This window comes from Diorhabda carinulata, chromosome 8, assembly GCF_026250575.1.
Source record: "Diorhabda carinulata isolate Delta chromosome 8, icDioCari1.1, whole genome shotgun sequence".
Classification (NCBI taxonomy): domain Eukaryota; kingdom Metazoa; phylum Arthropoda; class Insecta; order Coleoptera; family Chrysomelidae; genus Diorhabda; species Diorhabda carinulata.
The window spans coordinates 5,957,594-5,981,566 of NC_079467.1; the positions used below are offsets into that span (position 1 = coordinate 5,957,594).

General features: G+C 32.8%; 1 protein-coding gene across 3 annotated transcripts in view; it reads left to right on the plus strand.

The window, feature by feature from the left end:
* The window catches only part of LOC130897001 (uncharacterized), an 85,345-nt gene that overhangs the window by 2,243 nt on the left and 59,129 nt on the right, over positions 1 to 23,973 (plus strand). The window contains exons 1-2 of one of the 3 annotated variants that reach the window (XM_057805462.1): positions 6,284 to 6,501; positions 20,706 to 20,906. In XM_057805462.1, coding sequence (XP_057661445.1) covers positions 20,718 to 20,906 — 189 coding nt within the window. In that variant the 5' untranslated portion in view covers positions 6,284 to 6,501; positions 20,706 to 20,717. Of the gene's footprint in view, positions 1 to 6,283; positions 6,502 to 13,066; positions 13,283 to 20,705; positions 20,907 to 23,973 lie in introns of those variants that run through there. The other 2 variants (XM_057805461.1, XM_057805460.1) reach the window with 2 other exon arrangements.

The following is a 23,973-nucleotide window of genomic DNA, read 5'->3' on the forward strand; positions in this document are numbered from 1 at the left end:
GGTAGTGTAATTATTTGTTTGAGTAGGCAATATTTAAGTGAGATTATAAAATTAAAAGGATAGTATAAAATTATTTTACATTTGGATCAAATATGGAAATGGACATTTATTAAAAAAATATTTTGTAGCAAGTTAAACTGATTACAAATGCAGACCAGTAATTTCTAGAAGGAAGATTTTTACAAAGTAAAGTTATATACTATTATTGCAAGAGATGAAGAATTTTTTAATAGATGCTTGTTAAAATTTGTTTCATATTTACGCAAAACTACTATTAAGAAATGCCTGCTAATATTTTTGAAGAATGATATATTTGGCAGCTAGTAATCAAGAATAAAGGAACCGTTTCTCAAAGCTAAATGGAAACAGTAAACTCCCCCATAGAAATAGTGATACAAGAGTAGAACAATTGCAATTATGTAAACAACATTCACTAAAATTTAACACGTAGTTAATGTTTTGCTGTTACCACCTTATTAACGTAAAATCAACCTAATTGAACTGGGTATGTCAAATGTAGTGATAAATATTTCGCTACCAATAACACAAGATATTCTTCAGCTATTTTGTGACTTTATGTCAAAAATCTTACCGGTCAATTGTCGAAACGCTAGTCATGGCAGAGGAAGTGAAATTTTCTGTTGAAGATGACAAAAAGGCCTTATTCATTTAGCTACGTAACTCTTTATTATATTGATTATTTTGAGTTTATATGACATGACGCCTGTACCCGAAATACAAATATTTTTTAGTCATAATAATTAATAATAATAAATAATAATAATAATAATAATAATAATAATAATAATAATAAATAATAATAATAATAATGATAATTCCTTATCCTACTCTAATTGAATTCTATTTTATGTTATTAGACTTTTTATAAATTTTCATCTGGTTATTTTTGTTCAATTGATATATTTATCATCACTTCATACCAGTATGGTATCGGTTATTACTCCATAATTTTCAAATCAAAATATTCCGAATAAGGTGCACAGTATCGAGTTTTATACAAGAGTACTTTTTTGGTATAAAATTAAGTGATGTTTACGTTCTCTCGCAATTTTGCTTGATAAATCTAATATTGAAAAAGTTATGTTCAATACTACTAACCTAACCTAACCTAACCTAACCGCGTAACTAGCGCCCTCTATGAGAGTCAGACATAAAAACAAAATCATTGGATGTATCAGCTACCAAAACAAATTCGTATATAATTTCAATACAATATTGCCTGTAGTTTCGACAAAATCGTAAGAAATGTGTATAATTTTGTTTTCTTCAACGCCTTTTTACTGAGAAAACCCCAAATATTTTTCACTTTTCTATGTATCCTAGAGACAGAATCACCTTTTATGCAACACCTTGTATATTATATAAATTTGAGGGAGAAATGTCTTTACCTTATATTTAACGTACTACTTTTTTAAAAATAAAAGGGGGTACTTAATATAGACAGTTTTGTATAAAAGTTATTCCGTAGTCTTAGTTACTAAGATACAGAATAATTGGTTAATGTCGTAAAGTTCACTCATTTGAATTTTATGATGTATTGTATTCGTTTTTACGCTAAAATTTAGTAAAAATTCAGATAAGAAGGTACCATTATTTACTTATTTTCTACATTAAAATCGTGTATATAGACATTTGTCATCAAATCAAAAAAATATAAACCATACCATTTCAGGAAAATAGGAATCTCCTTCTGTATAATGATGAATCCTTATATCAGTTTCCGATGCCCAACCAAAGAATATCAGTGTTAAGTTACAAGTCTCAAGAGTCCTGCAAATCCAATTTCAGTTTTTATCAAATCTAGGACTCCATCAGTGAGAATAAAGAATATTCATCGAATTCCTCGAAGTCTGACACCACTTTATTAACAGTTGGAGAGAAATAAGATCAATAATATTATCGCCTACTTTGAAGCTGTTTTCAGTTGTAGGATAAAAATAACAAGGTGACGAATGTCTGCCAGATCAGTGCTTTTATCTAAGTAAATCTAAATATTAGCTTTTTTCAACTGTTTCGTGCTTTTTTTTAATAAATGTTAATGAACATGGTCCAACCATCATGCAATTACTTTCTGAGAGGCTGGAATTATTTCTAATTTGTTGGCAATTGTTGCTTAAATAATTTGCTATTCGTTCCAGCCCTGCCAACCTCTATGTTGAAACTGATAAGTCATCTTTATCTTTAATACGATAATGCCTTCTCCCTCATATGCAGCTCAGGTATCCTTCAATCTTGTTCAATCGCTTCTTACTACTTTCCTCCTTACTAACTGAAAATAACTATAATTTATAATCGTCAATTGCTCGCACCTTTTTTCAAAAATACCAGTCTCTCTTTTACCTCCGCACTTTCTTTGCCTTTTTCTCTTACTTGGACCAAATATATTCCTATAATCATTACCTCATTCACTTTATCCAATAAATTTGAAGCTTCTAACTCACTTTTCAAGAAAACATTTCAAGAAATTCTTCATGAAAAATCCTTCGACTCAAGTGATGATTACGTAGTCACTTCAAACGTGTAGTGTTCACACTTGCGAACTGTATTACATCTCTCGAGTTTTCAAAAATATATTTCCTTCCCATAAATATATCGTCGACTCTCTTTCGTCCATATCTTTAATGAAAACTATTTATACGGAACACCCAATAGTTCAAAACATACATAACATTTATCAAACTCTCATTGCTCGTAACATAACAGCTTCTATTACTCACTGGAAACACTAGAAACGGACCTGCAGATCATGACGCCAAATGAGCCTCTAACAACGCATTAAACCTCCTAACTCCACGTCAAGCATATGCTCGTCGACTGCGTAAAATAACCTACATACATTTAGTCTAAAGCGTAACCTTAAGAAAACACTTAACTACTTAACTGTTCCATAGAGGTCAAGGAAATCTTGGAGCTCCTCGAAGCTATAGTTCTTCCAATATCAATTGCAGAAGACAGTTATGCGAGGATCAATGAATATTTCATAAAGACGCATGAAACTCATACCAAATTAAAAAATGAAAACTAATGTTATAAAATTCGGTAAATATCTAACAAACCGTCAGTCCATGTGGACTCATCATCTCCACTGTTTCCCAATGAAAACATCGGATCGTAAATATGAATGCATTTCTATTGGTCTAAGCTGTATCTAAACAATTTCTTTGAAATCTTCCTGCTAGAAAGTCTGCGATAAGCAATAGCGTGGCTTGGTGAGACTTATCAAATTCATAAATTTCTTTATATAAATAGAAATATGGCGTTCTTTAGACCATGGGCGAATGAAGACAATAAAATTGCACAGTGTAGTGAGAAGTTCTAATAGACACATAGTTTATCTAGATAAAACATGGTTTGACAGTCACGATGTAGTAAATTTCAGTTGGGTTGACAATAGTAAAAATTGCTGTTTGAATGGGCAATGCTCTAAAGGGAAATGCATTATTTTAGTACACGCTGGAAGCAAAGACGGTTTCGTGCTTAATGCTTTATTAATATCTACTAAAATAATTAAAAACTTTGCATCTGATTATCATGAAGATATGACAGCAGAATTATTTGAAAATTGGTTTAATGAACAGCTTTTACCTAACATTCCACCACAATCAGTAATTCTTATGGACAACGCAATTTAACACTGCCGGTAACTCCTTAAGATACCAAATAGTAGATGTTCCAAAGCTCAAATTTTAGCATTTATGTCTGAAAAAAATATTCCTTTTCCTGTCAGCGATCGTAAAAAAGGCCCCATTAAACAAAGAATTGCTTACTGTTATTAAAGGTCTAAAGTAAGAGGAAATTTATTATATGCTGTACAAAGAACAGAGTTCTTCTCAGACTACCTCTTTACTATATTCAACAGATTTAACCCTATAGAATTAATATGGCAAACGTAAAATCAGAATTACGAAAATGTAATCAGTCTCCAGAACTGAGTAAACAGGTTGTAGAACTCGTATAGAAAGTTTTAGCAGCAGACCGCCAAGAGCTTTGGTAAAATGACTCTAGTTCAGACGATTCTGACTACCATTGTTATTTATAAAGATACTTTGGAATTGAAATGTTTTTTTTTTCTTTAGTTTTATTTGCAAAGAATTTATTTTCCTTTATGGTTTTTGCTTTGAAATTTTGTTTTTCAGAAAAAAAACGAATGGGGTACAAAAAGGGCTCAGTTCACGTTTGGTACCCTATTTAAATCAAACTCCCTTACAGGCAGGTACATTTTACTGGTCTATTTAAGTTTTATAATTTAATATTCAGTTGTAGTTAACGAAGTTCCAAGAAAGACTACGATATTTTAATTCATTCGATTGCCTCTCAACAAATACTCGTTCAAGATTATTAAAAGTATTTATGAAAATAATAAATTCATAAAATGAGGTATCTACGCCTATGGTAGATGAAACAAAATTGTCGGCAAGGGCTTTTAAATAAGTTTTTATAATCTGCAATTGATATTGGCAGAACTATACCAACCTATACCACAAAATATAATCCAACATAATTTATGTATAGTAAAAGTTTTGTAATAGACCTGTGTGAAAATTTTTGTTACTGTTCCAATGTCTAGCACCATCGAGAAATGTTGAGCTGAAATAAAAAAAATATTTTGTTCTCGATTAAGTTATTTACATTGCTTAAACGTTCTCATATTTTATGTTTTGAGAACTTGCTGCAAATGGATTCACACTTGATCGTTTCGTAGAAAACTGCAAAAATAACTATAGTTTGGACGCATATGCTAGTATATACCGAATAAACCGACAAAGTATGGCCTAAAGGTGTTTGTATTTTGTGACTTTAAAACTTTTTATGTAAGTAATTTGGAGGTTTATTGTGGTCAACAGCCAGAAGGTCCATAGGAAATCAAAGACACCAGATAATATAATGCATCGTTTGCTGCAACCATGGAAAGGAAAGAAACATAAAACAATTGCTATACAAGCTACCTTTTAGTTGTGAATCTTTTAAAAGATAAAACAACAATTGCTGGAACAATGTGCAAAAATAAAACGGAACTGGCATCATAGTTTTTACACATTAAAATCAAAGAAGTCTGTCTATCTTTGGGTTCCAAAAAGACGTCACTATTGTGTCATACGTGCCAAAAAAACAATAGAATAGTTATAATCCTTTCTACTATGCATGATGATTCTGCAGTTAATCCCGAAAAAAAGAAGCTGGAGATTATCATGCTAAATTTTATATAACGCGACGCACATTAATGAGGCCCAAAAATCTAGAAGACATTTCCTAAAAGAATTATCTATATAACTCATGACGCCACATCTTGAAGAAAGAACAGATATAAAGAAATTACCTTCTGATGTTCGTCTTTTTCTAAGCAGATATAAAAGACCTCAAGAAGAGCGGCTTGAAAATGAGCCACCAGCAAAAATACGGGGAAGGTGTTTTTCTTGTGGAAGGTATAAAATTAGGGTGACAACGATGAAGTGTTATGTATGCCATAGATCGGTATGCAAAGTAATTACTTCAGAAGGCAACAATAACGGAGACATAACAGATGAAATTTAGTGTGTAGATGTAATATAATATGTTTCGTAAGGTACAATTTGTGTGAAAATACATATTTTGTAGTCATTTTTATTTGATCAAAGATTTTTCATTAGTTTTTATGAAAAGTTCTGATGAGTAAAACTTAAAGCGTACATATTTGTTCTTATTTAACTCATTTTCATTTATTGTGTTAAAACACGTGTACTTGCGTTAAAATATTAAGCGCGTGTAGTTAAAGGTTAACGGAATAATTTGGTTTCTAACGGTAATTATAAAATCGATGATAAATATTTACTATTATTTTTTGCGAAGATACTCTAGAACAAGTTTTGGCCAACTTTGCTCGTCCTTTTGACTCATCGTTTTTATAAAATTGTGGCTGTCATCTCGAATATTCGAGGGCGATCAAGCAAGGTTGGCGCACGACTTATTTCATTTATATTTTAACGTTAATGTGGTGATACATTTGAATTAATATTTGCGAACCTCGGACAGGTCTAATCTAACCGAAATTAATAATAAAAAATACAACCAGGCAGTATCACACTACTTTTATTGTTTCATTATAAATTTCTTTTGATTAAAATTATCTTAAAACTGTTTAATATTTTAATTATGGTATTAAAGTTTTGTATTTACTGAACTGACATTATTTCAATAGTTGAATAAAAGAGATAAGAATACGTTGAAACTTTTAAAGATTTAATTCGTCTTTAAGAATTGAAAGATGAGTGAATAGAAAATATTTCTTGATTGTATATCATGGTTGCACACCGCCCCAATACTAAATTTTGTTAATTATCGCATTAAGGGGGGAAATCAGAATAATAATAACATTGAATAGGCTGCTGTTGCAAGACATGGTCGTATTTTAGTGTCAAGTTAGTCGATAAGAAGGAATATATTATCGGTGGAATTTTATAAACAATTTCCGTTTGTTTGTTGAGGTTACCGTATATTCTAGAGGTATGTTATTTATTTATTTATTTGTTGATAATGCCAAAAATACATATTTCTAACTACAAATAAGTTTTAAGTTCAATATTGAATTTGGGAATAAATACTTTTTACTGGTATCTGGTATCTTCAAATCAATACCTTCTTGTTTTCTGGAGAAATAAAAAAAAGAATCAATTATGAATACAAGATAATTTGAACATAGGGCAAAGTGAATAATTGAAGTGAAATACAAACATTTCAGGAAATTATTAGCTAGTCAAATGTGGTGTGAAATATTCGGAAGCAAAAAATACAAATCATACAAATAGTTTCGCGATTGCCACATGAAAAAGCTTTACTAGATTCGTATATGCCAACAAATTTAGTTTCAAATTAGTGGGTTTCAGAAAAGCTGCGAAGACTTCCGAGATCAGTACAGGAAATCGTTCAATGAAATTTGAATATTTTCTTTACAAAAATTTGTTTCACTTCAATTGGTTCTATTTTATGACTAATTGTGGTTTTCTGAATATTTATTTTTTGATCGTTTTTCAAGGTTCAATGATCAAAATGCATTGTCATTCGTTTACTCATTCAAAAATTACTCTAATTTTAAAATAAAGATTCCAGAAGATCACATCTTACTTCCGAAGGGGGAAACCGAAGCAGAAGCTTATCTAAATTTATGTAGTCCGACCTTAAACTTAATATATCAGCACTTATCAATAAAAGAAGAATATATTTGCTCACAGAGATTCTGAAAAACCTTTCAGTCATTCTGGAACTCTGTTTGACAATCGTATAAGTGAGTGGTTGTGAAGATGCGTAATCAATCTGTGCATGTGCTCACTTTGAACTAAAATCGCATTCAAACGAACATTTTCCAGGCCTTATTGAAGCGTTTTAAGTAAAATAAGACTTATTGTTGGTGTCGATGCATAAACTAGATTCAACATTGCACTCCTGAAAAGCAAAACAGTGTATTTCAAAGGGCAAACCTGATACAAAAAAGTAAAAACTGGCTTTGTCGGTCGGAAAGGTGATGGCGACTGTTTGTTTGAGTTAGTCTTGGGAAAGTGTTCATTTATAATCTTAAAAAGGGTAAAACATGCATATCATTGCTTGATACGGTGAAGGGAGAAATTGCAAAAAAGCGACCGAATTTAAAGAAAAAGATAGTGGTTTTCCATGATAACAACACACCTTTTCACACTTTGGTGATCATCTGTTTCCTCATTTCAAAATTTCACTAATAGGAGAGAGATTTTCATGTAACGAGGAGTGTAGACTTAAGGAGACTACCTTGAAAAATAAAGAGGATTATGAAAAAAATGTCTTGTTTCTTTAATAGGTTGAGAACTGAGAAAACCTTCATATGCTTAAACGAACAGCAATTTCAGGATTTATTTGCTCTATTTCGTTCCGAAAACTTGTCTCCTTGTCGGCTAACCTTATAAGTTGATTGACGTACTTCAACTATATACCAAGACGGCTAGTCTTTGATGACTACTTAGAATTAGAACTAAGATATTGAGGATTGAAGCAAATTTGGAAATGATAACTCTTTACCTAACTATAATTCCAAGATTTCTTTTCTAAATCGTGTCCTACAGTTATTCTAGTCCTGCCAGTCACCGTCCTTTAATTGTCTTTTTCTCATTGTTTCATCGACTTATTTCGCCACGCGAAAACATTTTCAAAACGTTCTTACAACACTTATACATAAAAATGGGCACCATTCTATAGAACTTTTCAGTTTTTCAAGCTGCTCTGTAAGGTCTGCAGGAAGCAATTATAGAATTGTTGAATAATCGTTCTCACAGATCTTAAAAAGTTTTTATAACACAGTTACACAGCAATCTCATGAAAATTCTATAGCAGTTCCATAATGGTGCCTTAGAATTCTATATACAAATAAAGAACTCTTATAAATTATTCTTTAACAGGGCATTTTGTTTCGTTATACAATTTTTATGTTGCATGTTTTATTTAGAGAACTTTGAAATCGTTTAATTGTATTTATTGAAAACAAAATGTTGTATCGCATTATAGAATGCTCTGCACATGTCAGAAATAATATAAAACAGTCGGTAACTCTTTTTATGTGGTATTTTCTTACTTTAGCTTATTCGTGTACTTATTCGTTTTTCATTTCTTTTATTGATCACCCAGTTTTCAGCGCTGTATTTTTTGTTGAAATTTTGTGCCGTTTAATCTCTGTTTTGTCTTTTTTGTAATGTATATATTCCATAGTATAGGGTTAAGTTGTTAAATGCATCTTCGATTTTATCTCAGGCTATTTTTGATTTCTTCTTCCGTTGTTGTGTCCTTAGTGATGGTAAATCGTAAATTTGAATTCCACTTCTAGATTATTTACTCTTTCATCCATCATTCCCAGATACTCTGTTTTTTCAAAATTTATTTCAAGTCCTTCTTTCACATACTCCTCCTTCAACTTCTTCGGCATCTAATTCGGATTCCCCACATCCTGTGCTATTACTACTTGGTTATTCGCAAAATTTAAGGATTATAAGTGTTTTAAGGTGTATGAAAGCTTTGAACAGAGTAGAAACTTCCCCGTAGAAGTCCTTTAGTTTTTACAACACTGTTGGTGGTGTTGTATCCAGTTTCCGTTATGTAGATTTCTTGTTACTTGTATTATATTATGAGAGATTCCATTTTTTGACATTACTTTCCATATTTATTTCCTGGGCACTGTATCATAAGCCTTGGGTCGATAAATGCTAGGTGTTTCTTTTGGATTTTGGCTTTCTTTTCCAGGAGTTGTTGAATTATTTATATTATTTACATTATTTCACCTTGTATCTGTTCTTCAATCCTGTTTCTAAGCATGCTTCCGTATATTATTCTCATCAAAGCCATGACACATATTCCACGATAATTTTCACGTAGTTTGCGATCTTCTGTTTTAAAAAGCGATGTACTACCTATATCCCTGTTGCCATATTTCCGGTATGTTTTCTCCGTTCATTACTTCTCTGGAACATGTTTCGTAGAATTCGTGGTAGTTTTCCATATCCGTATTTGATGAATTCCTGCGCAATTCCTCCTTATCTGGCCGCTTTTCCATTCTTAAGTAAATGTATTGTTTTACGGACTTTAATTGGATTTGATTTGCCTTTGGATTACCGTTATTTATATTTTCCATTTCTATAAACTCTTGTTTATTTTCTATAAATAGGTTTCAGTAGTACTTGTCCCATTTGTTGTTTGATATCTTGTCATCTATTTTGCTATTGATCATTTTTTTCTTTTGTTGTTAATCTCTTAACCCTGTATTCCTCATTCTGTCTTGTTATTGAATTTCCTGTGTTTTGTTTCCAGTCATTTCTCATATAGCTTGTTCTTCTCCCATCGTTGCGACGGTTGTCACATAATTTGTTTTTGTATTTGTTTTTCGATTCTTCTGTTTCTCCTATCACATCAAATGCGGGCCCTTTTAGGACGTTCTTTCTCTTATCGTCTCGTCCTAAAGTGGATGAGTTTGTTCTTTAGTTGAGCCCTGTTTAGTTTCGGTGGTATTATTTCTTTTTATTATATCATTATATAGACAGTTATCGGCCGTAGATTTCTTATCATTCCGATTCATGTTAACTTGAGAATATCTTTATATTGGTAATAACCATAACCATGTGATTCTCAGATTGTTTGCTTCATACCTTTGCACTATCCTTTTTCCGTTTTCATTTAGAATGTCTTTTCGGAACTGACCTAATGTGTCATTGTTCTGTCTTTTCCCAGTTATTCCATTCAAGTTTCCGGCCATAATTATTTATTGTATTTATTATCAGTTTTCTTAGTTACGACCTGTCATTAGTTAGTTCGTATACCTCTAAGGTAACCATTTCTCTGCCTAATATGATGATCTGCAGTTTACATATTCTCAACAAAAAAACAATTGTGAACAATTCACGTAAGACTGGATACCAAAAGACAAATAAATCAAGGGCCGAAAAATCTAGAGTTTCCATTTAAAAATGAAACGAAACAGAATCGAGTCATTTTTTAAACAAATGGTTACAGGCGATGGAAATGGACTTGACGACAATGATATACGAAAGATCGTGGCTAAAGTACGTAGATCAAATAGTTGTGAAACCCGTATCGACGCGAAATAAAGTGCTGCTCAATCTTTAGAGAAAATTGATGGTATCTCTCACTATAAGCTGTCCTATCTGATTAAATTATTGAATGTACTATTAACAACCGATGCAACTGGGGCATCGGAAACAACAGTCAGAATTTATCAACAATCTTTGCGTTGATTTTGCCTCGTTTACCATTTGCTCCATTCTCTGCAAAAGTTTTTTGATAATTTGAAGCTGGCATCAAAGAAGATTTGTGAAATTCACTTCTGTTTATTTACATAAATCCAATTATTCAATAATTTTTGAATTTGTGTTTACTTTGGTTCTAATATTTGATGGTTTATTATCACAAAATCATGAAAATTTAACTTGGAAAAAGTATTAGATACAAAAATAGTTAAAAGAAACGTGACAAATCTATTCAACTCAGTACAGAGATTTCTGTTCTTCGACCTAGTGAAAAAGTGAATCTAGCGTAAATCTACTTGATTTTTCACGAGTTGCGGTTACATCTCACCCAAGGCCAACCTCATAGTTTACCACTTTCTAAGCCTTTAAAGATAAAACTTTCATTGCCTGATATTGGAGTTATTCCATTTTTCAAATATATCGAAAGCTGCATAAAGAAGCTTTAAAATTGGTTTTTTGCAGTTCACCAGGATATTTTAATAAATCCATGGCAGATTTATCATAGTATTGAATAGTGGGCCAAGTAAAATACGAGAGTTGCTACATATGTTTTGAGATACAAATAAAAACAAATATTTATAATTGAATAAGGCTTTATTGTGTTTCAATTGTCATTGCATTTTTCCATTCCGATTGACGTACCTCCAAAAGATGTGATTTAAATGCATCAAACTCTTCTTCAGGTCTAGAAAAACGTCGACCTCGCAATTTATTTTTGATATGCAGGAATAAGAAGAAATCATTGGTTGTCAAACCAGGGAAGTATGGCAGATGACTCATCCATTTGATGATTTGCCTGTTCAAAGACGTTTTTGTTTGAACTGATGTGTGAGAGCTCGCAGTGTCGTGATGTAGAATGATTCGTCTTCTGCGATTGGTTTTCCCGATTTTTTCGAATACTTCTGGCAAATAAATGCTGGTGTAGCATTCAAAATTAATCGTTATACGTTACTCTAATGAAACGGTTACAACATGTCCAGTTATTTCGAAACACGCGACCATTTGCTTCGAAATGCTTCGAGCGCGTACAACTTAGATTTGGCTCATCTTGGAAGACCCGTATAGGCGATTGCCTGTCTCGATCTTATAGACTGCACGGCTATTGAATTTTTTCCAGCATTTTTTTGACCAATTGTGAAATTTTGGATCCAACAGTATCCAACGCGAACAAATCTTTTTGAAAGTCAAATGTTCATGTGCATGTATGCGAGTGGAACTAATACCCAAGTATGCTTCAATCTCATGGTGTATCGCATGATGATGTTGCAATATTAGTTTAGTTTACTAGATTGTTGCCATATCTCAAAACTTAAGTAGCAGCCCTCTCATCTAGAGTTCGTAGAATTCGCCTTGTATCCCATCTAAATGATTTAGAAAGAGATCGGATTGTTAGGTTAGTGGAGATGATCAATGACTGATAGAAGGCACCACTCATCTTCATTCAATGTCAATAGCGTAGTACCAAAAGGGCGAGATCGTACAGCCAGGGACTTTCAGTATAGAGATAAATCTCCTTGGAATCTGCGATGGATTAAGTCGATTTGTATTAGCAAATCCTATTATTATTTAGAGTTGCACGATATTTGGGTTAGACTGAGCGATAAACGGGAGGAAAGACAAGTACCTGGTATCGTTCAGGAAGTAGTGGCGCCATATAACACTCCATATATTCACAGCAAATGAAACAATATGCTGCTAGTGATTGTTCACGTAGGAACTCTAGAGCTGTTCACTTTGGTCTTAAATATGTCTGGAATATAATTGGTCGCAGCTTGTTGATATTCCTCACAAGCTTTAGTAACGCTTCCTCATGAAGTTGAAGTAACTTGGAATGAAATAACTCAACAAGATATCGACCTTATAAGAACCGAAAGTTTATCAATGACTGCATAATAAATCACATAATAATAACATTATTGGATAACTTTCGCAGAAAATTGTCTAGCAATTTAGTGAAAATCTAATGATGAGATATTGAAAGATTGAATAAATTTATATTTCTAAATATAATTCATATTGAAAGGGATTTTCAAATGCTTAGTAAAATGAAATATTTATGAAAAATCACAAATATTGTAATGTAGCAACAATACATGTATCTGTCTCATGTATTCTAACTACCTTTGTTCTATGTAATCTTATATAATCTTTTATAGTGCTAATGACCTTACTAGTGGATATATATATATATATATATATATATATATATATATATATATATATATATATATAATAGAATTTGATAACCTAACCTAATCTCACTGATAAAAAATTGTTTTTAGTACAAAGTAAGTATTGGTTAGAAGTTCGGCGTGATCATTTAACAACTGAAATAAAATAGAACTAATGTCAAAAAGAAACCGGAAATTTAACAATTGTATTGCATTTATTGTATAATTGGCAATAAAACAGCGATTACTGAATGATAGTCAGTCAGTGAGACAGTCAGTAGTTTCGGCATTAATAGTTCTCGTTTTGAACATAGGATAAAGTGGTGTATATTAATCCATGTACGTATAGATATTTTATTCAATTCCATTCTCTCATATTCCTATTTTCATTCTCTAACCTACACAGATTTAAATACAATATTTTGCTACTATATTTCATATATAATTTCATATAATTACAACAACAAACGTTGAAATATTATAATTCGCACCCATGTATATTTTATTTGCCTGTTTTATCGTATACCAGAATAAATACACACATTATGTTTTATTCATATAAATTTATCGTATTCTCTATTAAAACATTTTGTTTGTTGACGATAGTTGAGTAGAATGTACCTTCTAGATCAGAATGTGCTGTATGCGGCTGTATCACTCATGCGTGAGGAAATAACATTATATTTGTAATTCAGAATTAAATGTATGTTATTAAACTTAATAACAAATAACGCTCAAATTTCGCGTGAGAAGCTGCTGGTAGTAAATCAACTCCGTTAAGGATTTAATCGTCTACATCAACCTAATCGCATTTGGTGTTTATATTTGGTACGTATGTATGTAACGAAATTACGCACACTTTAAGGGCCTCATCATACTAGCGGATTGCGAGCGTATTCAAAGCGGAGCGGGCGTAAGCGTAGCAGTGGAGACACAAACGAGACACGATTGTAGCTGCTCACTCGTATCAGCATGCTTTGAAAAAATACAAGCATATATTTAACAGCTATGCTTCAAACTATCCAGGATAATTTATTTGCAAGTCCAGAGCCATCCCAAGAGTTTATGACTAGAGCAGAAACGCTGAAGATAAAATTTATAATGATTTTTTTTCTGAATAGTAATTTACTTAATCCTGGTACTTACCACCTTTTATTGTGAAATAATGTAACCGCTACTGTAAAACCACCGTTTATTGGATAATTAGTTTCCTTCTTCAACGTATTGTAGGCATCAGTCCTGTAGTTTCCAACTTGTCATCCTTGAGATGTTGATGTCTATGAATCCATCCATCTTTTTAGAGTCTTCCTAAAGGTCGACGTGTCACCGGTTTACTGTCTCGTGTGATTGCTAATCTTTCTCTGGTCATCCTGTGACTATGTCTTCCACCTCACATTCATGTCTTACCCTTACCCTGTCGAATGCTTTGGTGAGATCTATGAAGCACATATACTTGTGGGTAACTTATAATTAAGGAATTAATAATATTATCCAAGTATAATTACTTGAACATCTCCTGTGTACTTATTTAATGTTAAAAACACACCTTATCCTAATTACTAGGCTTTCTTCAGGTGTCACTTACAATCTTAATTGTGTGTCTTCATGTCTTAAGTCAATTTGTATCAGATGCCATCATAAAATGTAGGTCTTGACATTCGCAGGTACGAAATTTTTTTAGATTAGTTTTCATTCGCATTTTCACAACACAGATTATGAAATGATCCTGATGAGGTTCACCAGGTAGAATCCTTTCGGTTGGTCTGTACTTCCAACACGATTAGTGAGTTACCCCTTGTCGGCTATGACAATAACCGATCTTCAATCGCACACTAATAAAATTGACTCAAATTAGTTATCATAAATCACACAAACCCGGGCTAAAGATAGATCGGTAAATATTACACATGTATATATTAAATTTATCAGTTTTAATAAGTTATTATAGTTTGTAAAAATATGTGCATTATATATTCAAGAATTTTTAACGTAATATCGATTACCACATGCACCGTCAATGTGAAACCCAACTCCTTAATCTTTTGCTATGACTTACTTCGTTAAGAAAACACGGTTTTCTATTGGGAACGTGGCAACGAAACACGAAAGTGGACTAACTTTAATATATTTTCCGAGCTTCCGATACTTATGTAATTATCGTCTGGAACTGAAATTATGATCAAATACAATATAAGAAATATGTATAAATGTATAACAATAATAAAATTTTATTTACAACAATTAATTAAAAAATTTTCGCGGATTTTGGATAGTATTATTGCTTGTATAAATTTTCAAATTCAATTCAATATTCAATTTGACGTTGATAGAAATATTGATTAATTGAAATATTGATTGATTGAATTAAAAATTGATAAAAATTCCTTTAGTAACCAGAATCAATATTTCAAGTAATCAATATTTCGTCAATTTGAATATTGAATTTTGAATTCTGAGTTTATACAAGCATTAAGACTATACAAAACAAGCGAAAATCTTTTAATTAATTATTGTAAGTAAAATTTTATTATTGTTATACTTTTATACATATTTCTTATATTGTATTTGATCATAATTTCAGTCTAAGACGGTGATTACGATGATGAAGACTTGTATTCGGAAGCTCGGAAAATATATTAATGTTTTATTTTGATAAAGACTTAACATTAGTCGAAACGTCAATTTTCATCTATCTTTTGAAAGTTATTAAAAAAACTGATCTTGAAACAGAAGAGACCTAAAATCAAGAACATTTAGAAACATAAACATATCAAGGTTGAACCGCGTTGGAATTTTAAAAATACTCGACGTTTCGGCTTCCGCTTTGAAGCCATTATCAAGAGAAGGGTGGGGATAGGGTGGTTATTCGTTCATTGGTAAGAAGTGATTCCGTGGTCTCAATCTGCCTACTCCACGTAACGACTCACTCCATTCTCCTGGTTGATTCCAAGGCCTCAATTTGCCTACTCCTTGGAATTTTACTGAGGAAATGAAAAGCTGAAACAAAAAAACATAAAATAATTAAAATAAAATATAAAACTTGACACTAACACACTTACTGCTGGTCTTGAGATAACTGGGGAGCTAGTCGCCTGGACCTTGTAATTATAAGGGACCTATTGGTAGGTTTTGAGGTTTTATCGCGCGTGAGAAGTTAATCATTGGCGGGAGGGGTAATAAATGTGTGGAGATCGGCTTCTCGGGGGGCTTTAAAGGAAATGTTCTCACTAGCCGGAGTGGTATTGGAGCGAGGTGGATGAAGAAGATGTTTCCATGTTGCTGGTAAACTCTGGCTGTAGTCCTTTGTGTTCAGACAGTTTGGACGTTTCTCTATTTCGATAGCTCCACCCGAACGGAATCTCAAAGCGTTTTAACCCGTGTGTCTTCTCTATGGTTCATAATAGACCAGTCTAACATCCAATCTAGTCACTTTGACATCAATAAATTTTTCGCGCGTTTATTCAAAAATTGCGGCTTATATTTGAACCATCCTCGTAGTATTAGCATAAAGTGTGGCATTTGATGTATACAGTGGACTAACACTTAAAACAACAATACTTATTGTGATATTTCTATGTTCATTTACTACTTTTAAATAATTTTAACCTTATCAAATTATACGAAGCGTATTTTTCAAGTAAGTACCGTTTTAAAATTAAAAAAAAGTGCAAAGATATTGCAATAATTTTATTTTTACATGAAAGCCTGTACCTGTATGAAGGGTTTTTCCGCCCATACTTGAGCAAGTCTGTCTTCTATTTGATTTCCTTCCATTCCAGTAACTTAATCTGCACACCATCAGGGCTTTCGTGGCTTTAGTGATAATCTCCTTTTTATAATTGTTTCACAGATATTTAGTATGTGGTTAAAATGTCCACTCAATGGCCCGCCCATCTTGAATGATCCGTAATGTTAAAAGGTACTAAGCTGGTTGACATGTAATCAGCTGCTTTCGAAAATTAAGTGGATAACAGTTCAGTTACTTGCCTAGGCTCTAAATAGCGATGTTACTGCCGATTTATATCGATCAATTGGCATTAATATTTCACTTGCTGCCGATTTTAAAAAAGTTTTACTTAATTTTTGTTGTGATAAATTGTTTGTTGTAATTTTAAATGTTTGAAGTTCTTGAAGTTTATCAATACAATCCTAACCTATTTAAATGTTTTATCTGGAAATTAATTCATTAATATTCTGTACATTACGATGTGAATAAATTATATCGTCGTGATCGTACGTGAGGTATTATTTCGGCTTACTTGACATATTTCAAATGCTTTGTACATAATGATTATTATATTATCAAAAATAAAACTATTAGTGACTACTCTTTATGTAAACAAACAAATTATTGAAAGATGACCTCGGACGTTAAGAAAATTAAGATTGCTGTTTATATATACTATTATATATTATGGGGTGAAGAAGAAATACGGAAAAACAGGGAAATTCGTAGTAAGCTGATGTGAATTATGAATTTACAAAAAGAAACAAGTTTTACAATTTAATAAATAATAACTACTGCTCTGCTACTATCGTTGAGACTTTATGAAATGAAGCAGTAGACTGTGTTATATTAATTTTATATACCACAGCTAAATGTTGTATACATAGAACTATTTTTGGTATATCTGTATTCCAAGTTGGAATTTTTGAAACCGTTGGTGATATTCATACTGAACACACTGTTAACAATACCACTACACCAATAGCCACAATTACACTGTCTGACGCGCGTTTCGATAACCAAGTTATCATCTTCAGAGATTGAAGGTGAACTGTTAATCTTCAGTCTCGGAATGTGTGCGAAATTTTAACGCAGAATTGGTTGCAGAATGTTTTTACAACAACTGGCGCTGATCAAATTGTGTAATAAGAGTTTAGTTCCTTTTCCAATACCGGCCCACACCATTACTGTTCCTCCTTGGTAACAGCAGTAAGACTCCAGATTTCCAGGTCACCAACACACACGAACGCGAGGGGTATAAGAATGAGAATCAAAGCGGGATCTATCCGTGAAGAGAATAGTTCCACCATTCTTGTCTTTTCCTCAGTTTAAGTGTTCGAAAGCGGTCTCCGAGCGTAAAGGCTAAACTCGCGTGATCTGTTATACACTATTTGGCAACTCACAGGGACATTTTGTGTACGATGTAGCTCACTTGCCAACTGACATGCAGTAATTTTGCGATCTCCTACTGTCCGTAAGCGAATACGACGGTCTTATATAGAATCCTTTGCTCTTGTACGTCTCTATCATCTAACATCGCCAATCCCTCGGTATCGTTTCACTTAACCGACAAATAACACTGGGTAGGGAATTACGGACTTCTATGCTATAGTTTCCACTTGCTTCATCTATCCATACTGCTTTCAATTACTCGTCGCAGCTAAAATATCATCGATATTTCTCCACTTACTGAACCCTGAACCCTACGCACGACACTCATGTCAAATTAAGAAATGAAAAATAATGTTTACTCTCCGTATAGAATTAGGTAAACATCTAACAAGCCTTCACTCCACTCATCATCTCCACTGTTTACCAATGAAAAGAACAAGGAGGATGCACACAATTTCTTTGAAATATCCCTGCTAGACCTTCTGCGATAAGCATTGGCGTGGCTTGGTGTGATTTATTTAATTCGTAAATCTCCCATTTATCGAGTAGTCACAAAAAGCTGCTGTGGATCATTCACAGAACCTAAATCATGTAAAGAAAAACTGAAATCGGTTGACAAAGCTACTCAAGAATTTATATGTAGGACAATTTATATAAGGAGAGCAGGGTTGCAACATTAGTAGGTAATACAGCAAAAGGTAGCAGATTATCCAGAATACAATTATAACAGCTTAGAAACATTGCGTAAATATGTGGTTTTAAACACAAAAAACTGAATAAACGGATGGCAATAACCGAATCGTCAAGGTTAGTTCTATGGTGACAAGATTATTTACGTCAGATAAAAGACTACCGAACTTCTGATAGACGAATCGGGTACAAAAAAGGCTCAGTTCACGTCTGGTACCCTGTTTAAACCAAACTCCCTTGAAGGCAGGTACATATTTCTAGTCTGTTTACGTTTTATAATTTAATATTCAGTTGTAGCAAGTTAATGAGGTTTAATATTGATTTTTTCCAAGTTTCAAGTAGGACTACAATTAAGTGCATCTATCTAAATAACGGCCTATAATGCCGTCCAATTTATAATGATTCGATTACTTTTTAATGAATATTTTCTGGCATAAGATATACATATTTTTCAAAGTATTTATAAAAATAATAAATTTCTATGAATTGTCGGCAAGGGTTTTTATAATCTGCAATTGATATTGAACGAACTACTCGTATATGTTCGCGCCCGCACTACAATCAAGCTCGCGTTGGACTCTACTTATAAATTTTTCGACTTTCCTTTGTCACTGGGGATTTGTTTCGTTGGTTGCAAAATATTTTCCGTATTTTAACATTTCATTTGCATAGTAGAAGAAAAGGTAATTATCTAGATTAGGTTACACCCCTCCGATTTCATTAAAATATTAGTATGTTATAGAGAAAATTATGCTGAAAAATTTGATATTTATATTTAGGGCGCGGAAATCATCCCTTCACATAGTTTTCAACTTTGAAGTTCCAGAAAAAGAAAAATAATTTATACATCATAGTTTAGCTTCGCATGTCTTCATTACCTAATGATGACATCATGTATCATAAAATTTGCAGAGAATTTAGTCTAGTTTGTTTACATACGACTATCGTTAGTAAATCTATCAATATTTGTTTTTCATTCGTGTTTGACCATGAAAAAGATAAAATTCTATGAATTTTGTATTTTGTATTGTGTATTTCTGATTATTGATTGATATTCAATCAATATTCTTAGTTATAATTAGTGGTTAGGTTAGGTTAGATTAGGTTAGGTTAGGTTAGGTTAGGTTAGGTTAGGTTAGGTTAGATTAGACATGCAAAGCTAAACTATGATGTATAAATTATTTTTCAGCATAATTTTCTCTAAAACATACTAAAATTTTAACGAAATCGGAGGAGTATAATCTAATCTAGATAATTACCGAAGAAAAATGTCAGCTTTATTTGATTTGTTCTAAGCTTCAATATTTTTGAGATTTGTTAATATTGTTTCTATCCTAGTTATGGTTGAATTTGTTTATTGCTGCATTGTATACGTGGTCATATTGCCTGGATATCTGTTTTAATTCGCTAGGCGCTGGAACGGGAGCGTCGAACATAAAGTTCCAACTCGACGTGTACTTAATCGCGAGCGCGTGCGTTTGTGTTTATAAATTTCACTTCGTTATCTATTTAATTTATGTTGAATACGAGCGACGGCGTCAGCGCGGGCGAGAGCGTGAAAGTTCATAAATCGACATTAATTCGATTAACCAAAATCAACCTAGACGTTGAAAATACCGATAGAAACAAGAAAAAACTGCTACCATATGTTTTCCAATACTACAAAAGCCCTCATCAACATTTTATGACTTGCCGATGAATCTCATATTGTATATTATCAACAAATAGGCATTTCAGAATAATACCAGAGCTCTTGCGAAAGGTTCCCTAGATTATTTTGATTTTTTAATATTATTGTATATGTTTTTAGTTTTTGCCATGATATTTATTCGGTACCATTATTTAATATACAAGCAATCGTTGAGTGCTCTTTTAATGAAGAAATTTAATATTCCTTTTGCATTTTAATAGGAAAATCAAGGTATTCATACTATTTAATATTCTGTATTTCAGGACGGTCCGATTATGCCAATGAAAGAATGGGTACGAAGAATGCAACCTTTCCAGTTGTACGTGGTACTAGGATTGACAATAACTTTTTTCATAATCGAATTAATTATTAGTCATCTCACCCATGCTTTGACTCTGTTAATGGACTCTTACCACACCCTTGTTAATATAATGGCATTGGGCGGATGTATAGTAACTATCAAGGTAAGAAAAATCATAAATATAACCTAAAAAATACGTCACAGTACCTGTACAAATATTATATTCTCAGATATTATAGTTGATTGATGATGTTTACCACAATATTTTTGATGTTTTTTCTATCTCACTCTATTTATATACGGATTAAGTTGAATGAATTGATAGAAAACTGTATTAGAACGAATTTTATTTCGGTGAGTAACGCAGGATTTTGAATTTAGCACTGTACTTATACAAGCAAATGAGCTGGTAAAAGTTCAGAATTTAAAATAAATTTAGTAGTTAATATTCTGATAAATTCACCAATACGGTGACTCACATCTCCAATCTTGATTTTTTCCATACAACAATAACATATATAGGGTCTTCCAATTTCTAGATATCGTTGATTTCATGAAATGGCAACACTGTCATTTTAATAACTATAGGATGTGTAAAGTTGAAAGTGACTGTCAAATGTCAAATTTTCATTTATCTATTTTAGTAAGCTTATTCAAAATTAAACTCGAAAGAATATTATCTAGTCTTGGAGAAATGTGAAATTATTATGCACCGAAATAGATTCACCGAAGATACTGGGCTAATATCTAACATCTTGAAAACATCCTGGAGAGGGGTGGAAGCAATCTGATTGAGTTCATGCAGCAAAAAACCAAGCTGCTGTATTTACAAAGAAGGTTGGCATTGTGGCTTAGGATTTGGTCCTGCCTGAACATAAAAGATGCGCAAATTCACCTATTGTGTGTTGAGGCTGGGAGTAACATGCTATGGCATAGTCACGTGGCCGAATAGCTAAAGCAGCTTAACAAAAACTGGAAGCCTCTTTCAAAACCAAAAAGCTATATACTTCGCAATAGTTTCTAATCTTCTACAAGGCTCAGATTCGTTCATCTTCGGAGTATTGCTTACACATTTGGAGCTCGGCTCTCATGCATACCCTGAGGATATGCGACTCAGTACAGATGAGAGCAAATCGACTCATAGGTCCAGAGTTGATCAGAAACTTCGACCAGATACTACCACGTCCGATGATATTCCGAACTGTCCAACATAATACCATCACCAAGGAATATATGCAATGACTACTCGACAAGCAGACAAGGCTTATGAACACTGACCTCGTCTTAAGATGCTCAGAACGTCAATTTATCGGGACTCTTTTCTCAAGAGAGGTGCAAAGCAGGTCTTTCCGAACACTAGAACCTACAGAACCACAACCACTTGTTTGACGAAAAAATTACTACATGAATGTGTAATTGAAACTATTCTAGGAAATGCAGAGAGAGTACAATTTTAAAGAAAAAAATTTTAGAGAAATTCGACCGCAAAACCGATGTACCAAAAGGAGTTGTAAAGCAGCGCTTATAGTAGCCATTTCCACAACAAAAGTAGTAAATTTCACAAGACAACGTTTCCTTATTAGCACCGGCAAAAAATCAGAGTATCACCAAAACACGTAGTCCTGGAAGCGTTGAGATAAAAAAGCCAACTAATTATTTCAAAGAAGTCATACAGTTATTCGAAATTAATAGAATATTTAGTTTGGGTTTGGCTGTTGACAGTGGCGATTAGTAGTTCTTCTTAATGCATGTTATAATTATTTCAATTTGTGTTTGGGATCCCCGCTTAGTTGATATTTTTGTATTTAGTTTTAGTGTTTTAATTCCACTATTATCAACTAGTTAAGTTCGTTTAGAACAATTGCTTTTGGCCATCATTTGACGTAGACGATACAGTGTAAAATATTGTGAGGGAGAAAAATACTTTATTGTCAAAAAATTGATACAATTTGTAGACAAAAGCATGTGAAAACGAACAAACAAACGTAAAAATAAGTAAATAACGATACAAATACAATAAAATTTCAGTATATAGAAGGAAACCACAATATGCCTTCAAATTATTGCGAAATGCGATTTGATTTCAATTGGCAAGTGATTGTGCAGTTTTTTGCATTTTAAAATATTGAGCACCTAACTAATTATGAACGTGGTGTAGATAGGCAAAGGTCGTGCTCCACGTTCCTAAGTGGATAGCCGTGCAACGACCTTTCTTTAATTGAAGAAGCATGCTTACGGATAAGTCAGAGTCAGAAAGAAGTCTCTGCAGTGAGCCCTGCTGTTTAGACCGAGTAAATATCTAACAGCTCACTTTTGTAGTTTGAAGATTCGCTCAAATTGAGTCACACCACACGTACCCGAGAAGGAAAGGATTCAATAAGGGCATAATAAACTGTTAAGGAGGTGGATAAGTTCAGTTCTTTGGAAACTGATCTCAGCGCAAAACAGGATGGACTTAATTTTTTAGATAAGGCGGCAATATGTAATTTCCATTTCAAGAAATTGTCCACAACAAGCACTAAAAATTTCACAGATTCAATGATGTCAATTGTGGTGTTATTTAATAAAAAAGGCTGCAATGCATTTTTATATGAAGAAACTTTAGTTATAGAAACGTTGAGACAGAGAAGATTAGAATTACACCATGATTTAAGGATGATTAGATCACTAGATATGGTCAAACGAAGTGTTGTTAGATCAGGATTTCTCCAAGAGAACTTAGTGTCGTCTGCAAATAGACATATTTTACCACAGATGTCTAGATAGGCGATGTCGTTTATAAACGGAAGAAACAAAATAGGGCCTAGTACTGAGCCTTGGGGCACTTCACATTCTATTGGTTTGCAAGAGGATATCATTGTATCAACCCTTACAAGCTGACTTGTAAAAAATGTTTTTCCGAGAGACAGTCGAGAATTTGGACATAAAGATTTACATGACCAACGTCAAAGAGTTATTTTGAATAATTTTGAGTGGCTAAGATTAGAACATAGAGATCAGTCAGAAAATGCTATCATGAAATTGATTGAACAATCATTTTTAATTCCTCACTTTACTATTTATCACGTTGTATAGATAGAGGATACTTTAGATTAAACATTAAAACTTAATAAAGCGGAAACTGATAAAAATTGACGATGCGACTAAAGATGATATTACAACGAATGGTATAAAAAGCCAATTCAATGCCAATGGTTAAGAACAAAATGTGCACGTACCCTGATTATCAC